Here is a 19,742-nt window from a genome sequence, read left to right on the forward strand (position 1 = left end):
CCAGAGCCGGACCGCCCGTCACTAGAGCCGGACCGCCCATCACCAGAGCCGGACCGCCCGTCACCAGAGCCGGACCGCCCTTCACTAGAGCCTGACCGCCCCTCACTAGAGCCGGACCGCCCCTCACTAGAGCCGGACCGCCCCTCACTAGAGCCGGACCGCCCAGCACTAGAGCCGGACCGCCCCTCACTAGAGCAGGACCGCCCATCACTAGAGCCGGACCGCCCCTCACTAGAGCCGGATCGCCCCTCATTAGAGCCGGACCGCCCCTCACTAGAGCCGGACCGCCCCTCACTAGAGCAGGACCGCCCATCACTAGAGCCGGACCGCCCCTCATTAGAGCCGGACCGCCCCTCACTAGAGCCGGACCGCCCCTCACTAGAGCAGGACCGCCCATCACTAGAGCCGGATCGCCCCTCATTAGAGCCGGACCGCCCCTCACTAGAGCAGGACCGCCCATCACTAGAGCCGGACCGCCCCTCATTAGAGCCGGACCGCCCCTCACTAGAGCCGGACCGCCCATCACTAGAGCCGGACCGCCCCTCATTAGAGCCGGACCGCCCCTCACTAGAGCCGGACCGCCCCTCATTAGAGCCGGACCGCCCCTCATTAGAGCCGGACCGCCCCTCACTAGAGCCGGACCGCTCATCACTAGAGCAGGACCGCCCCTCATTAGAGCCGGACCGCCCATCACTAGAGCAGGACCGCCCCTCACTAGAGCAGGACCGCCCATCACTAGAGCAGGACCGCCCATCACTAGAGCAGGACCGCCCCTCACTAGAGCAGGACCGCCCATCACTAGAGCAGGACCGCCCCTCACTAGAGCAGGACCGCCCATCACTAGAGCCGGACCGCCCCTCACTAGAGCCGGACCGCCCCTCATTAGAGCCGGACCGCCCATCACTAGAGCAGGACCGCCCATCACTAGAGCCGGACCGCCCCTCACTAGAGCCCGAGTGCATGTTACTAGAGCCGCTGTTATTACAGGAGGAGGAGTTATCACTGAGAGGCGGATCGATGGAAACGTCATAATATTACAACCAACCAGAAGAAGAGCGCGACCATAGCAGCCAATCAGCGCTCTTGACGTCATGAAAGCCGTGAGCTGATTGGTTCTTGCGTTCATTTTACTGTATTTACCAAATGCTGTTAGAAGTGTCAGGATTTTCGCCACCTGCTGGCAGAGCGCGACATCGCAGCTTTACACTGGACACGCCCTCTGCAATAACAGCCAATCAGAAAGAGAGCTCGGTGCGTACGTCCCGCCTCCTAACGTCACATGCCTGATCGGTAGCACGTGATATACGGAGGAATAATCCCGGCATGCACAGCGCTGAGGTCAACAACATGGCGGCTCCCGAGTGACACATGAGCTCCCGGTGATCGCCGCCCGCTCTGCTGCTACTGACGTGACCGGAAGTGTTATCACGTGCTGCGGCCACCTCATCACAGACAGACGGCACCGGAGCGGAGGAAGGTGAGGGAGGGGCAGAAAGGGGAGGAGGAGGAGGAGGGGGCAGAAAGGGGAGGAGGGGGCAGGAGGAGGGGGCAGAAAGGGGAGGAGGAGGGGGCAGAAAGGGGAGGAGGGGGCAGAAAGGGGAGGAGGAGGAGGGGGCAGAAAGGGGAGGAGGAGGGGGCAGAAAGGGGAGGAGGAGGGGGCAGAAAGGGGAGGAGGGGGCAGAAAGGGGAGGAGGGGGCAGAAAGGGGAGGAGGGGGCAGAAAGGGGAGGAGGAGGAGGGGGCAGAAAGGGGAGGAGGGGGCAGAAAGGGGAGGAGGGGGCAGAAAGGGGAGGAGGAGGAGGAGGAGGGGGCAGAAAGGGGAGGAGGAGGGGGCAGAAAGGGGAGGAGGGGGCAGAAAGAGGAGGAGGAGGAGGGGGCAGAAAGGGGAGGAGGAGGAGGAGGGGGCAGAAAGGGGAGGAGGAGGGGGCAGAAAGGGGAGGAGGGGGCAGAAAGGGGAGGAGGAGGGGGCAGAAAGGGGAGGAGGAGGAGGAGGAGGAGGAGGCAGAAAGGGGAGGAGGGGGCAGAAAGGGGAGGAGGGGGCAGAAAGGGGAGGAGGGGGCAGAAAGGGGAGGAGGGGGCAGAAAGGGGAGGAGGGGGCAGAAAGGGAGGAGGAGGGGGCAGAAAGGGGAGGAGGGGGCAGAAAGGGGAGGAGGAGGGGGCAGAAAGGGGAGGAGGAGGGGGCAGAAAGGGAGGACGAGGAGGAGGAGGAGGAGGGGGCAGAAAGGGGAGGAGGAGGGGGCAGAAAGGGGAGGAGGGGGCAGAAAGGGGAGGAGGGGGCAGAAAGGGGAGGAGGAGGGGGCAGAAAGGGAGGACGAGGAGGAGGAGGAGGAGGCAGAAAGGGGAGGAGGGGGCAGAAAGGGGAGGAGGGGGCAGAAAGGGAGAACGAGGAGGAGGGGGCAGAAAGGGGAGGAGGGGGCAGAAAGGGGAGGAGGGGGCAGAAAGGGAGGAGGAGGGGGCAGAAAGGGGAGGAGGGGGCAGAAAGGGGAGGAGGGGGCAGAAAGGGGAGGAGGGGGGAGGGGGCAGAAAGGGGAGGAGGGGGGAGGGGGCAGAAAGGGGGGGAGGGGGGAGGGGGCAGAAAGGGGAGGAGGGGGCAGAAAGGGGAGGAGGAGGGGGCAGAAAGGGGAGGAGGAGGGGGCAGAAAGGGGAGGAGGAGGGGGCAGAAAGGGGAGGAGGGGGCAGAAAGGGAGGACGAGGAGGAGGAGGAGGGGGCAGAAAGGGGAGGAGGGGGCAGAAAGGGAGGAGGAGGAGGAGGAGTGGGCAGAAAGGGGAGGAGGGGGCAGAAAGGGGAGGAGGAGGGGGCAGAAAGGGGAGGAGGAGGGGGCAGAAAGGGGAGGAGGAGGCAGAAAGGGGAGGAGGGGGCAGAAAGGGGAGGAGGGGGCAGAAAGGGAGGAGGAGGAGGAGGGGGCAGAAAGGGGAGGAGGAGGGGGCAGAAAGGGGAGGAGGGGGCCTCCTCCTCCCCTCTCTGCCCCCTCCTCCTCCCCTTTCTGCCCCCTCCTCCTCCCCTTTCTGCCCCCTCCTCCTCCTCCTCCCCTTTCTGCCCCCTCCTCCTCCTCCCCTTTCTGCCCCCTCCTCCCCTTTCTGCAGAAAGGGGAGGAGGGGGCAGAAAGGGGAGGAGGGGGCAGAAAGGGAGGACGAGGAGGAGGGGGCAGAAAGGGGAGGAGGGGGCAGAAAGGGGAGGAGGGGGCAGAAAGGGCAGAAAGGGGAGGAGGGGGCAGAAAGGGGAGGAGGGGGGAGGGGGCAGAAAGGGGAGGAGGGGGCAGAAAGGGGGGGAGGGGGCAGAAAGGGGAGGAGGAGGCAGAAAGGGGAGGAGGAGGGGGCAGAAAGGGGAGGAGGAGGCAGAAAGGGGAGGAGGAGGGGGCAGAAAGGGGAGGAGGAGGCAGAAAGGGGAGGAGGAGGGGGCAGAAAGGGGAGGAGGGGGCAGAAAGGGGAGGAGGGGGCAGAAACGGAGGAGGAGGAGGAGGGGGCAGAAAGGGGAGGAGGGGGCAGAAAGGGGAGGAGGGGGAGGAGGAGGGGGCAGAAAGGGGGGGAGGAGGGGGAGGAGGAGGGGGCAGAAAGGGAGGAGGAGGAGGGGGCAGAAAGGGGAGGAGGGGGCAGAAAGGGGAGGAGGGGGCAGAAAGGGGAGGAGGGGGCAGAAAGGGAGGACGAGGAGGAGGGGGCAGAAAGGGGAGGAGGGGGCAGAAAGGGCAGAAAGGGGAGGAGGGGGCAGAAAGGGGAGAAGGGGGCAGAAAGGGGAGGAGGGGGGAGGGGCAGAAAGGGGAGGAGGGGGGAGGGGCAGAAAGGGGGAGGAGGGGGGAGGGGGCAGAAAGGGGAGGAGGAGGCCGAAAGGGGAGGAGGAGGGGGCAGAAAGGGGAGGAGGAGGCAGAAAGGGGAGGAGGAGGGGGCAGAAAGGGGAGGAGGGCGCAGAAAGGGGAGGAGGAGGGGGCAGAAAGGGGAGGAGGGGGCAGAAAGGGAGGACGAGGAGGAGGAGGAGGGGGCAGAAAGGGGAGGAGGGGGCAGAAAGGGAGGACGAGGAGGAGGGGGCAGAAAGGGGAGGAGGGGGCAGAAAGGGGAGGAGGGGGCAGAAAGGGCAGAAAGGGGAGGAGGGGGCAGAAAGGGGAGGAGGGGGCAGAAAGGGGAGGAGGGGGCAGAAAGGGGAGGAGGGGGGAGGGGGCAGAAAGGGGAGGAGGGGGGAGGGGGCAGAAAGGGGAGGAGGAGGCAGAAAGGGGAGGAGGAGGCAGAAAGGGGAGGAGGAGGGGGCAGAAAGGGGAGGAGGAGGAGGCAGAAAGGGGAGGAGGAGGGGGCAGAAAGGGGAGGAGGAGGCAGAAAGGGGAGGAGGAGGGGGCAGAAAGGGGAGGAGGAGGGGGCAGAAAGGGGAGGAGGAGGGGGCAGAAAGGGGAGGAGGGGGCAGAAAGGGGAGGAGGAGGGGGCAGAAAGGGGAGGAGGAGGGGGCAGAAACGGAGGAGGAGGAGGAGGGGGCAGAAAGGGGAGGAGGGGGCAGAAAGGGGAGGAGGGGGCAGAAAGGGGAGGAGGGGGAGGAGGAGGGGGCAGAAAGGGGAGGAGGGGGAGGAGGAGGGGGCAGAAAGGGGAGGAGGGGGCAGAAAGGGGAGGAGGAGGGGGCAGAAAGGGGAGGAGGGGGCAGAAACGGAGGAGGGGGAGGAGGAGGAGGGGGCAGAAAGGGGAGGAGGGGGAGGAGGAGGGGGCAGAAAGGGGAGGAGGGGGCAGAAAGGGGAGGAGGGGGCAGAAAGGGGAGGAGGGGGCAGAAACGGAGGAGGGGGAGGAGGAGGAGGGGGCAGAAAGGGGAGGAGGGGGCAGAAAGGGGAGGAGGGGGCAGAAACGGAGGAGGGGGAGGAGGAGGAGGGGGCAGAAAGGGGAGGGGGGCAGAAAGGGGAGGGGGCAGAAAGGGGAGGAGGGGGGAGGGGGCAGAAAGGGGAGGAGGAGGAGGGAGGGGGCAGAAAGGGGAGGAGGGGGCAGAAAGGGGGGGAGGGGGCAGAAAGGGGAGGAGGGGGCAGAAAGGGAGGAGGAGGAGGGAGGGGGCAGAAAGGGGAGGAGGGGGCAGAAAGGGGAGGAGGGGGGGGAGGAGGAGGGGGCAGAAAGGGGAGGAGGGGGCAGAAAGGGGGGGAGGGGGAGGAGGAGGGGGCAGAAAGGGGGGGAGGGGGAGGAGGAGGGGGCAGAAAGGGGAGGAGGGGGCAGAAAGGGGAGGAGGAGGGGGCAGAAAGGGGAGGAGGGGGCAGAAACGGAGGAGGGGGAGGAGGAGGAGGGGGCAGAAAGGGAGGAGGGGGCAGAAAGGGGAGGAGGGGGCAGAAAGGGGAGGAGGGGGCAGAAACGGAGGAGGGGGAGGAGGAGGAGGGGGCAGAAAGGGGAGGAGGGGGCAGAAACGGAGGAGGGGGAGGAGGAGGAGGGGGCAGAAAGGGGAGGGGGCAGAAAGGGGAGGGGGGGGAGGGGGCAGAAAGGGGAGGGGGGGGAGGGGGCAGAAAGGGGAGGAGGAGGAGGGAGGGGGCAGAAAGGGGAGGAGGGGGGAGGGGGCAGAAAGGGGAGGAGGGGGCAGAAAGGGGGGGAGGGGGCAGAAAGGGGGGGAGGGGGCAGAAAGGGAGGAGGAGGAGGGAGGGGGCAGAAAGGGGAGGAGGGGGAGGAGGAGGGGGCAGAAAGGGGAGGAGGGGGCAGAAAGGGGAGGAGGGGGAGGGGGAGGAGGAGGGGGCAGAAAGGGGAGGAGGGGGCAGAAAGGGGAGGAGGAGGGGGCAGAAAGGGGAGGAGGGGGCAGAAACGGAGGAGGAAGGGGCAGAAAGGGAGGAGGGGGCAGAAAGGGGAGGAGGAGAAGGGGGCAGAAAGGGGAGGAGGAGGAGGGGGCAGAAAGGGGAGGAGGAGGAGGGGGCAGAAAGGGGAGGAGGAGGGGGCAGAAAGGGGAGGAGGGGGCAGAAACGGAGGAGGGGGAGGAGGAGGAGGAGGGGGCAGAAAGGGGAGGAGGGGGGAGAGGGGAGGAGGGGGTAGAAAGGGAGGAGGAGGAGGCAGAAAGGGGAGGAGGGGGGAGGGGGCAGAAAGGGGAGGAGGGGGGAGGAGGGGGGAGGGGGCAGAAAGGGGAGGAGGGGGGAGGGGGCAGAAAGGGGGGAGGGGGGCAGAAAGGGGAGGAGGGGGCAGAAAGGGAGGAGGCAGAAAGGGGGGGAGGGGGCAGAAAGGGGGGGAGGGGGCAGAAAGGGGAGGAGGGGGCAGAAAGGGGAGGGGGCAGAAAGGGGGGCGGGGGCAGAAAGGGGAGGAGGGGGGAGGGGGCAGAAAGGGGGGAGGGGGCAGAAAGGGGAGGAGGAGGGGGCAGAAGGAGGGGGAGGAGGGGGGCAGGAGGAGGGGGGCAGAAGGAGGGGGAGGAGGGGGGCAGAAGGGGGGGAGGAGGGGGCAGAAGAGGGGGGGGAGGAGGGGGCAGAAGAGGAGGGGGCAGAAGAGGGGGGGGAGGAGGGGGCAGAAGAGGGGGGGGAGGAGGGGGCAGAAGAGGGGGGGGAGGAGGGGGCAGAAGAGGGGGGGAGGAGGGGGCAGAAGAGGGGGGGAGGAGGGGCAGAAGAGGGGGGGGAGGAGGGGCAGAAGAGGGGGGGGAGGAGGGGGCAGAGGAGGGGGGGGAGGAGGGGCAGAGGAGGGGGGGGAGGAGGGGGCAGAAGAGGGGGGGAGGAGGGGGCAGAAGAGGGGGGGAGGAGGGGGCAGAAGAGGGGGGGAGGAGGGGGCAGAAGAGGGGGGGAGGAGGGGGCAGAAGAGGGGGGGGGAGGAGGGGGCAGAAGAGGGGGGGGGGAGGAGGGGGCAGAAGAGGGGGGGGGGAGGAGGGGGCAGAAGAGGGGGGGAGGAGGGGGCAGAAGAGGGGGGGGAGGAGGGGGCAGAAGAGGGGGGGGGGAGGAGGGGCCAGAAGAGGGGGGGGAGGAGGGGGCAGAAGAGGGGGGGGGAGGAGGGGCCAGAAGAGGGGGGGGAGGAGGGGGCAGAAGAGGGGGGGGGAGGAGGGGGCAGAAGAGGGGGGGGGAGGAGGGGGCAGAAGAGGGGGGGGGGGAGGGGGCAGAAGAGGGGGGGGGAGGAGGGGGCAGAAGAGGGGGGGGGAGGAGGGGGCAGAAGAGGGGGGGGAGGAGGGGGCAGAAGAGGGGGGGGAGGAGGGGGCAGAAGAGTGGGGGGGAGGAGGGGGCAGAAGAGTGGGGGGGAGGAGGGGGCAGAAGAGTGGGGGGGAGGAGGGGGCAGAAACGGGGGAGGAGGGGCAGAAACGGAGGGGGGAGGGGGCAGAAACGGAGGGGGGAGGGGCAAAAACGGAGGGGGGTTAGGGCAGGAAAAGAGGGGTCGGCGGCGGGTGCCCGCAGCTTGTCGCCCCATGTAGACATCTGTCTCCTGGTTGCTGATCAGTGAGTGACACACCATGTTGGCTGCACCTCTCCATCATGGCAGGGGTCCATGGAGGTGGCTGGAGTCATGTGGGAGGAGCCTGTGTATGACTGTGTTATCTCACTGGTTGTGGCCGGGGTTCGGCCCCTTCCTCTTGGTCGGGGGTCCCTCTGGTAATGGGGGTGCACCTCTCCATCATGGCAGAGGTCCATGGAGGTGGCTGGAGTCATGTGGGAGGAGCCTGTAAGCATTTGTGTTTTGTCTCCCAGGTTGTGGCCGGTGTTCGGCTCCTTCCTCTTGACGGTGCGGTGACCTGTTTGCCGTCCGGACGTGTTCCTGCTGCAGTCGCTGCGATGCTTCGGCTTCCTCTGTCCCCCCCGCGCCTTCTCCGTGTCTCCTGTGCCCCCCGCATAACAAGCATCAGGGGCCGGAAATCTCGCTCTGATCCACCTGCAAAATCGAAAGCCTCCCGCATCAAGTATCCCCCCGTGGTGTGTATAGAGGAGCTCCTGAACGTGCGGCGCCGGTACAGGGAGTACACCGCCATCCTGGGAGCCATGAGGTACGCACTCAAAATCTACCGTATAGGAGGGGTGGTGCTAGGAGCGCCCCCTGCTGACTGTCCGGAGGGCTGGTGAGCGGCCCCTGACTGTCCGGAGGGCTGGTGTGCGGCCCCTGACTGTCCGGAGGGCAGGTGAGCTTCCCCACGGTGCGGCCCTTGACTGTCCGGGGGTCTGGTGAGCTTCCCTATGGTGCGGCCCCTGATTGTCCGGAGGTCTGGTGTGCGGCCCCCACGGTGCGGCCCCTGACTGTTCGGAGGTCTGGTGTGCGGCCCCCACGGTGCGGCCCCTGACTGTCCGGAGGTCTGGTGAGCTTCCCCACGGTGCGGCCCCTGACTGTCCGGGGGTCTGGTGTGCGGCCCCCACGGTGCGGCCCCTGACTGTCCGGAGGCCTGGTGTGCGGCCCCCACGGTGCGGCCCCCACGGTGCGGCCCCTGACTGTCCGGGGGTCTGGTGTGCGGCCCCTGACTGTCCGGGGGTCTGGTGTGCGGCCCCCGCGGTGCGGCCCCTGACTGTCCGGAGGCCTGGTGTGCGGCCCCCACGGTGCGGCCCCTGACTGTCCGGAGGCCTGGTGTGCGGCCCCCACGGTGCGGCCCCTGACTGTCCGGAGGCCTGGTGTGCGGCCCCCACGATGCGGCCCCTGACTGTCCGGGGGTCTGGTGTGCGGCCCCCACGGTGCGGCCCCTGACTGTCCGGAGGCCTGGTGTGCGGCCCCCACGGTGCGGCCCCTGACTGTCCGGGGGTCTGGTGTGCGGCCCCTGACTGTCCGGAGGCCTGGTGTGCGGCCCCCACGGTGCGGCCCCTGACTGTCCGGGGGTCTGGTGTGCGGCCCCTGACTGTCCGGGGGTCTGGTGTGCGGCCCCCGCGGTGCGGCCCCTGACTGTCCGGAGGCCTGGTGTGCGGCCCCCACGGTGCGGCCCCTGACTGTCCGGAGGCCTGGTGTGCGGCCCCCACGGTGCGGCCCCTGACTGTCCGGAGGCCTGGTGTGCGGCCCCCACGATGCGGCCCCTGACTGTCCGGGGGTCTGGTGTGCGGCCCCCACGGTGCGGCCCCTGACTGTCCGGAGGCCTGGTGTGCGGCCCCCACGGTGCGGCCCCTGACTGTCCGGGGGTCTGGTGTGCGGCCCCTGACTGTCCGGAGGCCTGGTGTGCGGCCCCCACGGTGCGGCCCCTGACTGTCCGGGGGTCTGGTGTGCGGCCCCTGACTGTCCGGAGGCCTGGTGTGCGGACCCCACGGTGCGGCCCCTGACTGTCCGGGGGTCTGGTGAGCTTCCCCACGGTGCGGCCCTTGACTGTCCGGGGGTCTGGTGAGCTTCCCCATGGTGCGGCCCCTGACTGTCCGGAGGGTTGGTGAGCTCCCCCACAGTGCGGCCCCTGACTGTCCGGAGGGTTGGTGAGCTCCCCCACAGTGCGGCCCCTGACTGTCCGGGGGTCTGGTGTGCGGCCCCCACGGTGCGGCCCCTGACTGTCCGGAGGCCTGGTGTGCGGCCCCCACGGTGCGGCCCCTGACTGTCCGGGGGTCTGGTGTGCGGCCCCTGACTGTCAGGCCTCACTGCGTTCTCTGGCTGTCTTGTAGGGCCGACTTTAAGGAGGAGATGTTGCGTTCGCGCTTTGAGCAGCGGGTGGGATCGTTTGCTGAGCAGCGTCTGCACCTGGAGGCCGTGGAGCACACGGCGCTGATGGCCTGGAACAAGGAGGAGAACGACCGGGCTCTGTGCAGGAGGTGAGGCTGAGTGATGCCGTCTGTACGTGTATGATCAGTAGTGCACCACCTCTGACAAGTCAGTTTTGCAGGTTGGAGCGTTTGAAGATGGAGGAGCAGTCCTACAAGGTGCTGAGGAGAGAAGCTGCCAAGCTCCAAGACCAGGCCAAGATGGAGGAGCAGCAGCAGCGGGAGCAGGAGCTGGAGCGGCTGCAGGTGATGGGGTCACATGACTTGTAGTCCTCACGGGGGTGGGTGTCGCGTGGTTTATTCCTCAGAGGGGGATGGGTGTCGCGTGGTTTATTCCTCAGAGGGGGGATGGGTGTCGCGTGGTTTATTCCTCAGAGGGGGGATGGGTGTCGCGTGGCTTATTCCTCAGAGGGGGGATGGGTGTCGCGTGGTTTATTCCTCAGAGGGGGGATGGGTGTCGCGTGGTTTATTCCTCAGAGGGGGGATGGGTGTCGCGTGGCTTATTCCTCAGAGGGGGGATGGGTGTCGCGTGGTTTATTCCTCAGAGGGAGATGGGTGTCGCGTGGTTTATTCCTCAGAGGGGATATGGGTGTCGCGTGGTTTATTCCTCACCACGGGGTTGGGGGTATCAGGTGACTTATTGTTCATGGGGTGTGTAACGGGGTCTACCAATCTGGGGTACCTTTTTCAGTACCACCCCATGTTTTCGGGGGTCCACTCTGCGTTGGCTGGAGTCTGAATGAAGGACGCTGGCTGGAATTCCTTGGTTACATGGGCGCATATAAAAGATCACTGCTTCTCCACATATTTCCAGTCTGACAACACTTTACTCACAGTACACAGAATATATCACACAGATACACAGGGCAGGCCAATAGAAAAGCGGCAGGCCAGACATACATTACAATAGCCGCAGGTGGCCGGAGCCTGCCGATATTTACTGTGGGAATTACAAAGGTGGGGGGCGGACAAAGGGGAATATCGTGTCCCCTCTGCCCAGGGACGCAGCCTGTGGGCTCATGCATCTCACATGGAACCTATTATACATACATATAACTGCACAACATATTCTTGGTGCTGGGGGGTTCTGTAACACGGCTCCCCTTTTCAGCGATGCGATCGGCATACACAGTCTGATCCTTAACGGATCGGTTTGAGGATGACCGAAGTTTATGGGGGTTGGTACGAGTTCCGTTTGTCGACTTAGTCCATCGGCTTTATCGTTTTGTTTGCCGGGTCTGTAGTGGATGGTGAAGTCCAGAGGTTGTAGGGCTAAACTCCACCGCAGTAATCTGGCGTTGTCTCCGGAGACCCGATTAAGCCAGACTAGGGGATTATGGTCCGTTAGGAGGGAAAACTGTCGTCCATACAAATATGGTTGTAACTTTTTGAGTGCCCATACTATTGCCAGGCACTCCTTCTCGATGGCCGCATAGCTCACTTCACGGGGCAGTAGTTTCCGACTCAAGTAAGCTACCGGGTGATCTTGGCAGTCCGCCTGACTTAGCTCAGTACTGCCCCCCATCCAAACATAGAAGCGTGTGTGTGAACAAGGAAACGTTCAGTTGGATCGGGTGCGGCCAATACAGGGGAATTGGTGAGGGCGTCCTTTAGTTGTCGGAAGGCTTCCTCACACTCTGGGGTCCAGGTTACCTGGCGGGGTTGGTTCTTACGGGTCAGATCAGTGAGGGGCTTGGCCACGCTGCTGTAATTGGGAACGAATTTCCTGTAATACCCCGCTGTCCCTAGAAACGCCATGACCTGGGTTTTAGTGCGTGGGGTGGGCCATTTGGCTATGGCCTCAATCTTGGCTGGTTCTGGTCTCTGTTTCCCACTTCCCTCCCAATGCCCTAAATACTGAACCTCTGCTTTGCCCACGTGACACTTGTTTGGGTTCAGGGTGATTCCGGCCTTGTGGATCCTGTCCAATACTGTCTCTAGGTGATTTAGATGTTCTTCCCATGTCGCGCTATAGATGGCGATGTCATCCAGGTAGGCACACGCATAGTCCTGGAGACCATCCAGAAGCCGGTCAGCCAGCCTCTGGAAGGTCGCCGGGGCAGTCTTCATCCCGAATGGCATAACTCGAAACTGGAATAAGCCAAACGGGGTGACAAATGCCGACTTGGGAATAGCATCAGGACTAAGGGGAATCTGCCAGTAGCCTTTGCATAGATCGATGGTGGTCAAATACTTTGCCCCCGCCAGCCGGTCTAACAAGTCATCCACACGCGGCATGGGATATGCATCCGTCACTGTTTTCTCATTGAGCTTACGATAGTCTACACAAAACCGTGTAGCCCCATCCTTCTTGGGCACTAACACTACGGGGGATGCCCAGGGACTATCTGACTCTTCAATGACCCCTAAACGCAACATCTCTTGTATCTCTTGTCGCATCCCTTCTCGTGCCGACTCAGGGACGCGGGAGGGGGGTTGTCGCAGGGGGGTCTGATCCTGGGTCTCAACCTTGTGTTGTGCCAGGTGAGTGTACCCTGGTCTCCCCGAAAACATCCTCTGTCGCTGCCTCAACAACTCCTCCGCCTGCTGTCTCTCCCGGGGACCTAAGTCTTCACCCCAGTGTACCTGGTCCCATGTTTTAGACTGAGTCCTCTCCCCTAAGACATCAGGCAAAGGAAGTCCGGCTAAATCCTCTGCTTCAGGTGCACAGATGGCCACTACCTCTTCAGGGCGCTCCCGATAGGGCTTCAGCATATTCACGTGTAACATGCGGATAACCCTGGGGTCGTCACAATCGGCGACATTATAGGTGGTGTCGGCTATTTTCCCCACTACCTGGTAGGGCCCCTGCCATGCAGCTTGGAACTTGTTCTGCCTAGTGGGCTCTAACACCAGGACCTTCTGCCCTATTTCCAAGGTGCGCTCTCTGGCCCTCCGATCGTACCATACGTGCTGGCGCCGCTGGGCCACCTTCATGTTCCCACGTACAGCCTGGGTCAGCTCCTGTAGGCGGTCCCGGAATTCCAGCACATAGGGTACAATAGGAACCCCTTCTATGGTGCCCTCCCCTTCCCAGTGTTCTAGCACTAAGTCTAGGGGTCCCCTTACCCGTCTCCCGTATACCAGTTTGAATGGGGAGAACCCCGTGGATTCTTGAGGCTCCTCTCGATAGGCAAACAGGAGGTGAGGCAAGAATTTCTCCCAGTCCCTGTAGGTCCTGGTAAAAGTCCCAATGAGTTGTTTTAACATCCCGTTAAAGCGTTCACACAACCCATTGGTTTGCGGGTGGTACGGGGCGCTTCTAATGGACTTTACGCCGCACAGCTTCCACAGTTGGTTGGTCACCTCTGCTGTAAACTGGGTACCCTGGTCTGAGATAATCTCCCGGGGAAATCCAACCCGTGAGAAAACCTGGAGCAGGGCGGACGCCACCGTCTCTGCCAGTATGTTAGGTAACGCAACCGCCTCTGGATACCGTGTGGCATAATCTACCACTGTCAATATATACCTTTTCCCTGACGGACTGGGTTTGGCTAACGGCCCTATCAGATCGACCGCTACTCGGCTAAATGGTTCCTCCACAATGGGGAGAGGGCGTAATTTGGCCTTGCATCCATCTCCCCTCTTGCCAATGCGCTGGCAACTGTCACAGGTCTGGCAGTATTGACGAACATCATAGGTTACCCCCGGCCAAAAGAAGTTTTGTGTCAGACGATGCCTGGTGCGACTGACGCCGAAGTGCCCGGCCAAAGGGAATGTCATGAGAGATTCGCAGTAACTCCTGCCTATACTTCTTGGGAACTACCAGCTGTCGTTTTATGGTGGGGCTCGTCCCTGTGTGGTGCTGCTCTGTGATCCGGTAGAGGAGTCCCTGCTTCCATATAAACTGGTCCCCTTCCAGTACCCCTCTCCCCTCCTGTGCCTTCCCACAATATCCCTCTAATGAAGGATCCTCAAGTAACTCCCTCTTAAATTCATCTGGAGTGGCCCAAGAAATGTGTCTGGCTATGGGAATACGTGTAGGGCTGGGATGTCTTACCTGGGCCTCCTCTGAGTGTGATTCCGCCTCCGCAGCTCGAGCTTGTCTCCGGGTGGTCACAGGATATGTCTCAGCCAGAGGGGCAACCGAGAAGGCAGACAATATGGGCCCCAAGTCATTTCCCAGCAAGACGTCTGCAGGCAAATCCTCCATCAAGCCGACCTCGACAAGGCCATCCCCAACTCCCCAGTTCAGGTGAATCCTGGCAGTGGGCAGTCGATGTATGGCTCCCCCTGCTACACGGACTGCCACTGTCCGGTCCGTCTTCTCTTGGTTCCGGACGAGATGAGGCTTCACAAGGGTCAAAGTTGCCCCGGAATCTCTTAGTCCCTGCATGCGTTTCCCATTAACCCACACGACCTGTCAATGCTGTTGTCGATTATCTGCCCGGGCTGCCTGCCCGGGGTCTACTTCATGCAGCACTTCCTCCATCTCTTCCACCCCTTGGTTAGTCGTAGCCCCCAATGCCGGGTCAGCTTCATCTTGGTAGCAGTGTACAGCGGCCCGGCTGAAGGCAGCTGTTCCCGCCTTTGGCCAGTGGGTATGCTGAGTCTGGTTTGGACATTGTCTTTGCAGGTGGCCCATCTGACGGCAGGTGTGGCATCGCGCCCCAGGGGAACTGTGGTAGGCCGGGTTTCTAGCTGGTCCCCCTACAATCTTCGGTGGTTTGGGGGCCTCCAGGTCCATGGGCGGACCCCTAGTGACCATCTTTGATCCGGACAACTGAGGCCTCCTGGCGTCATGATGTTCATCGGCCAGACGAGCGGCTTCCTCAAGAGTCATTGGCCGCCTGTCCAGAAGCCATTCCTGTGTCTCGGGGGGTTAGTCCATTAAAGAATTGTTCTAACAAGAAGAGCTGGAGGACGTCCTCCTTAGTGGTTGCTTGGCTCCCTTGTACCCACTGTAGCAGTGACCACCGTAATTTACAGTCCCATTCAGCGTGGGTATCGGTTACTCGTTTTATAAGTCCGCGGAACTTTTGGCGGTATGCCTCTGGTGTCAGCACATACCGGGCCAAGATCACTTCTTTGATCCGCTCATAGTCCATACAGTCCTCATCGGGTACCGTGCGATAGGCGTCCGCTGCCCGGCCTGTCAGCTAGCTGGCCAGAATCTGAACCCGTTCCTCCGGCTTCACTTGATGAAGGGCACACTGCCGCTCAAAGTCCTGCAGAAAGCCATCAATGTCTTCCTCTGCCTCCCCCAACTGTCGGAAGGCATTATACTGGATCTTTTTGTGGCTTACTGTTGAAGGTACCTGGGCGGAGGCCAGAGCTCCACCTGCTCGCTGACTCTCCTCTCTCCACTCTGCCATCTCCATCTTGGCTAGCTCCACTTTGGTCCGCTCTGCCATCTCCATCTTGGTTAGCTCTATCCTGGTCCGCTCGGCCATCTCTTCCATCAGATCAGTACGCACATCAGCCATCACCTCTCGTATGATCTCTACTGCAGGGTTTGGGCCATAGAACGCCAGTCTGTTCTTTACCTCTGTGACGGGGTGTACGGCAGAGCAAGAAGGGACAACAGGCCGAGGGATGATTCAACAGATTTATTATCAAGAACGCTGGAACAACACATGCAGGTAGATCTACAGAGTCCACAATTAGTCCAATGGAACAGGTTCGGGGGCACCTCCCGATAATCCTTGTGCCAGGTAACAAAGCAATAGTCCACAATTAGTCCAAGGGATCCCAAAACAATCTCACGAACGACGAGATATGTCCTCAGCTCAAGTCTCGCCCCGTTCGCTTCCACAGTCACAGATGGACATGGGGTCTTGCCTCAGCTAAGAATCCCCACTCCTTCTCCTTCAAGGATCAACTCACATCTGATCTCAAAAATAAGAATGGATTGTCTGAGCTCCTGGGATCCGCCCATGAAGGGGGTAGGGGTCACACCTTCTATTCAATGGTTGGGTCCACCAGAAGATTCTAGACTGCTCGGCTTATTCTAGAAGTTTGTGTATTTGGCTAGCCACCTGCTGTGAGGAAGAATGGCTATTCCTTCCCTAGTGGTGTGGACAAAGCTTAATTACATTATAGCTCAGGGCTACAAGTATTGGGGGAAGTAGACAGGTTAGTTACATACACCCCATGACATTGCAAAATGTGCAGTAAATACAACGAAAGAGAAGTCGCATCACATCATGACATATTATTCAAATACAGGACAGGGCAAAAGTACATATCATGACAACCTCCCTCTGGAATTCAGTCTCCTCCACGTTCACATTGGGGGCGCTGCACTGTCGTGTTCCATGATGGCTGCTATCAAATCCGCTTTTGTTTTGTTTCTGGTGATCAACCCTCAGGCTTCCACCAGATCTTTTAATGTAGTCCTCTTTAACTTCTGGTAGTTGTTTTCCATTCATTCCTTTCCTCCTGTAGAAGGGGTATCATATGCCGCTGTCTGCCACCAGAGTAACGGGGTCTAACAAGCTGGGGTACCTCTTCTAGTACCACCCCGTGTTTCCGGAGGTCCACTCTGCTTTGGCTGGAATCTGAATGAAGGACGCTGGCTGGAATTCCTTGGTTACATGGGCGCATATAAAAGATCACTGCTTCTCTACGTATTTCCAGTCTGACAACACTTTACTCACAGGACACAGAATATATAACACAGATACAGAGGGCAGGCCAATAGAAAAGCAGCAGGCCAGACATACATTACAATAGCCGCAGGTGGCCGAAGCCTGCCGATATTTACTGTGGGAATTACAATGGTGGGGGGGGGGGGCGTACAAAAGGGGAATATCGTGTCCCCTCTGCCCAGGGGCGCAGCCTGTGGGCTGAGGCATTAGGGACATGCATGTCACATGGAACCTATTATACATACATATAACTCAACATATTCTGGGTGCTGTGGGGTTACGCAACACGTAACAGGGTGTTACGTGGTTTATTTCTCGGAATGGAGAATGTGGGTCACATGGTTTATTCCTCAGGGTCGACGGGGGTCGTGTGCTTTATTCCTGGGGATGGTGTATGTGGTTTATTTATCAGGGTGATGGTGGTCACGTGGTTTTTTTCTCATTGGTGGTGATGTCCCAGTTTCATGTTCAGGGCCGTTGGGTGTCCCAGTTTCATCCTCAGGGCAGTCGGGTGTAGCCGCAGGGTGTCCCAGTTTCATCCTCAGGGCGGTCGGGTGTAACCGCAGGGTGTCCCAGTTTCATCCTCAGGGCGGTCAGGTGTAGCCGCAGGTTGTCCCAGTTTCTTCCTCAGGGCGGTTGGGTGTAGTCGCAGGTTGTCCCAGTTTCATCCTCAGGGCGGTCGGGTGTAGCCGCAGGGTGTCCCAGTTTCATCCTCAGGGCGGTCGGGTGTAACCGCAGGGTGTCCCAGTTTCATCCTCAGGGCGGTCGGGTGTAGCCGCAGGTTGTCCCAGTTTCTTCCTCAGGGCGGTTGGGTGTAGTCGCAGGTTGTCCCAGTTTCATCCTCAGGGCGGTCGGGTGTAGCCGCAGGGTGTCCCAGTTTCATCCTCGGGGCGGTTGGGTGTAGCCGCAGGATGTCCCAGTTTCATCCTCAGGGCGGTTGGGTGTAGCCGCAGGATGTCCCAGTTTCATCCTCAGGGCGGTCGGGTGTAGCCACAGGGTGTCTGTTTCTTCCTCAGGGCGGTTGGGTGTAGTTGCAGGTTGTCCCAGTTTCATCCTCAGAGCGGTTGGATGTAGCCGCAGGGTGTCTGTTTCTTCCTCAGGGCGGTCGGGTGTAGCCACAGGGTGTCTCAGTTTCTTCCTCAGGGCGGTTGGGTGTAGTCGCAGGTTGTCCCAGTTTCATCCTCAGAGCGGTTGGATGTAGCCGCAGGGTGTCTGTTTCTTCCTCAGGGCGGTCGGGTGTAGCCACAGGATGTCTCAGTTTCTTCCTCAGGGCGGTTGGGTGTAGTCGCAGGATGTCCCAGTTTCATCCTCAGGGCGGTTGGGTGTAGCCGCAGGATGTCCCAGTTTCATCCTCAGGGCGGTCAGGTGTAGCCGCAGGGTGTCTCTTTCTTCCTCAGGGCGGTTGGGTGTAGTCGCAGGTTGTCCCAGTTTCATCCTCAGGGCGGTCAGGTGTAGCCGCAGGGTGTCTGTTTCTTCCTCAGGGTGGTTGGGTGTAGCCGCAGGTTGTCCCAGTTTCATCCTCAGAGCGGTCGGGTGTAGCCACTGGGTGTCTCAGTTTCTTCCTCAGGGCGGTTGGGTGTAGTCGCAGGTTGTCCCAGTTTCATCCTCAGAGCGGTTGGATGTAGCCGCAGGGTGTCTGTTTCTTCCTCAGAGCGGTCAGGTGTAGTCGCAGGTTGTCCCAGTTTCATCCTCAGAGCGGTTGGGTGTAGCCGCAGGTTGTCCCAGTTTCATCCTCAGGGTGGTTGGGTGTAGCCGCAGGTTGTCCCAGTTTCATCCTCAGAGCGGTCAGGTGTAGTCGCAGGTTGTCCCAGTTTCATCCTCAGGGTGGTTGGGTGTAGCCGCAGGTTGTCCCAGTTTCATCCTCAGGCGGTCGGGTGTAGCCACAGGGTGTCCCAGCTTCATCCTCAGGGCAGACAGGTGTAACCGTAGAGTGTCCTCTTTTCATCCGCAGGAACTCTCCAGAACATTCATCACTCCAGAGAACTTGGTGGAGCGGATTGAGGCCGCACTGAACAATCCAAAATCCTACAATTTTTGCCTGGACCGAGACGGGCGAATCCTTCGGCAAAGCACTGGCCAAGTCTCAGGGTGAACATCTCTGGAGCAGGAAGTGGATGAAGGGGCTTCTCTGAGATGCGGCCTCTGCTCCGAGGACTCTCATGGTGTCAGTGCCCACCTCCCTCACGTCTCTGGCATCCATCATCTAGAGCCCTGTGGGCAGATCTTCATAGGACTGGGCACGCGGGACTGTGTCCCTGAGCTATTGCGCCTGTGTAACCTGAATAAATGTGTACGAGGAGCTGGAGGAGTCGTTACTGTGACGTCTGAGTAGGAGGTGACACATATCCCAACAGCGGAGAGCAGTGCTAAGGGCCATCTCCCATAGAGGTTAATGGTGTATGTCATGTACACTGGCATGTAAAAGTTTGGGCACCTCATCAAAATTACTGTTAGTGTGAACAGTTAAGCAAGTTGAAGATTAACCCCTTAGTGGCCACCAATACGTCTTTTTACTGACCTGCATTATAAGAGACTAGCCTCCCCCAACGGGTGACAGTCCTGTAGCTGTTGGCTGTCCACTAACCCCTTAAATACTTCTGCCATTAATAACTACAGCATCTAGACGGTTATCAGATTGTGGGGGCTTCTTCTTTACCCCATCTGCACCCTGAGGTCTTGTATACTACGGCTGTTCATGGCCAAATAGCGGCCGGATCAGAAGTTAGAAACTATAAGTGTTAAACCTGATTCATTGCTGTCATTTCACTTAGCATTCATTCCTGAAAAGCACCTGAAGGGTTAATAAATGACCTGACAGCAGCTTTGAAGACATTGAGGGGTACGGTTTTTAATATGATCTCACTTTAGGGGGTTTCCAATATATAGGACCCCCAAAGTCACTTTATAACTGAACACTTTCTAAAATGCTAAAAATGGCGCTAATTTAAAGGAGACATGAGGGAAATGTCATTTATTAGTGCTTTCTATGGCACGAATCTGGATTAACTAGATGGTGGCCCGATTCTAACACATCGGGTATTCTAGCATATGTGTGTACAGTTATATGAAAAAGTTTGGGCACCCCTATTAATCTTGAGCTTAATGTTTCAGTTTCATATATCTAATAACTGTTGGACACAGTAATGTTTCTGCCTTGAAATGAGGTTTATTGTACTAACAGAAAATGTGCAATCTGCATTCAAACAAAATTTGACAGGTGCATAAGTATGGGCACCCCACCAGAAAAGTGACATTAATATTTAGTAGATCCTCCTTTTGCAAAAATAACAGCCTCTAGTCGCTTCCTGTAGCTTTTAATGAGTTCCTGGATGAAGGTATTTTTGACCATTCCTCTTTACAAAACAATTCCAGTTCAGTTAAGTTTGATGATCGCCGAGCATGGACAGCCCTCTTCAAATGATCCCACAGATGTTCAATGATATTCAGGTCTGGGGACTGGGATGGCCATTCCAGAACAGTGTAATTGTTCCTCTGCATGAATGCCTGAGTAGATTTGGAGCGGTGTTTTGGATTATTGACTTGCTGAAAGATCCATCCCTGTTGTGAATTCTGTTGTCGGGCTCCCTCCTGTGGTCATGAATGGTACT

The 19,742-nt window shown here is 60.3% G+C and overlaps 1 protein-coding gene across 1 annotated transcript; it reads left to right on the forward strand.

The window, feature by feature from the left end:
• Positions 1–1,329: 1,329 nt before the first annotated feature.
• MRPS26 (mitochondrial ribosomal protein S26) lies at positions 1,330–18,433 on the forward strand. Its single transcript, XM_069744974.1, has 5 exons — positions 1,330–1,477; positions 7,583–7,875; positions 9,449–9,595; positions 9,667–9,790; positions 18,086–18,433. Exons 2-5 carry the CDS (start codon positions 7,667–7,669, stop codon positions 18,224–18,226), a joined length of 621 nt encoding a protein of 206 aa, XP_069601075.1. The 5' UTR covers positions 1,330–1,477; positions 7,583–7,666; the 3' UTR covers positions 18,227–18,433.
• Positions 18,434–19,742: the final 1,309 nt, after the last annotated feature.

Source organism: Ranitomeya imitator, chromosome 1, assembly GCF_032444005.1.
Source record: "Ranitomeya imitator isolate aRanImi1 chromosome 1, aRanImi1.pri, whole genome shotgun sequence".
Classification (NCBI taxonomy): Eukaryota; Metazoa; Chordata; class Amphibia; order Anura; family Dendrobatidae; genus Ranitomeya; species Ranitomeya imitator.

Bases quoted from the DNA above. Each gene is read 5' to 3' on its own strand.
- MRPS26 (XM_069744974.1), top strand. From the start codon at position 7,667: ATGCTTCGGCTTCCTCTGTCCCCCCCGCGCCTTCTCCGTGTCTCCTGT. The intron at 9,596-9,666 runs GTGAGGCTGAGT...TCAGTTTTGCAG, and splicing joins GACCGGGCTCTGTGCAGGAG to GTTGGAGCGTTTGAAGATGG. The intron at 9,791-18,085 runs GTGATGGGGTCA...TTTCATCCGCAG, and splicing joins AGGAGCTGGAGCGGCTGCAG to GAACTCTCCAGAACATTCAT.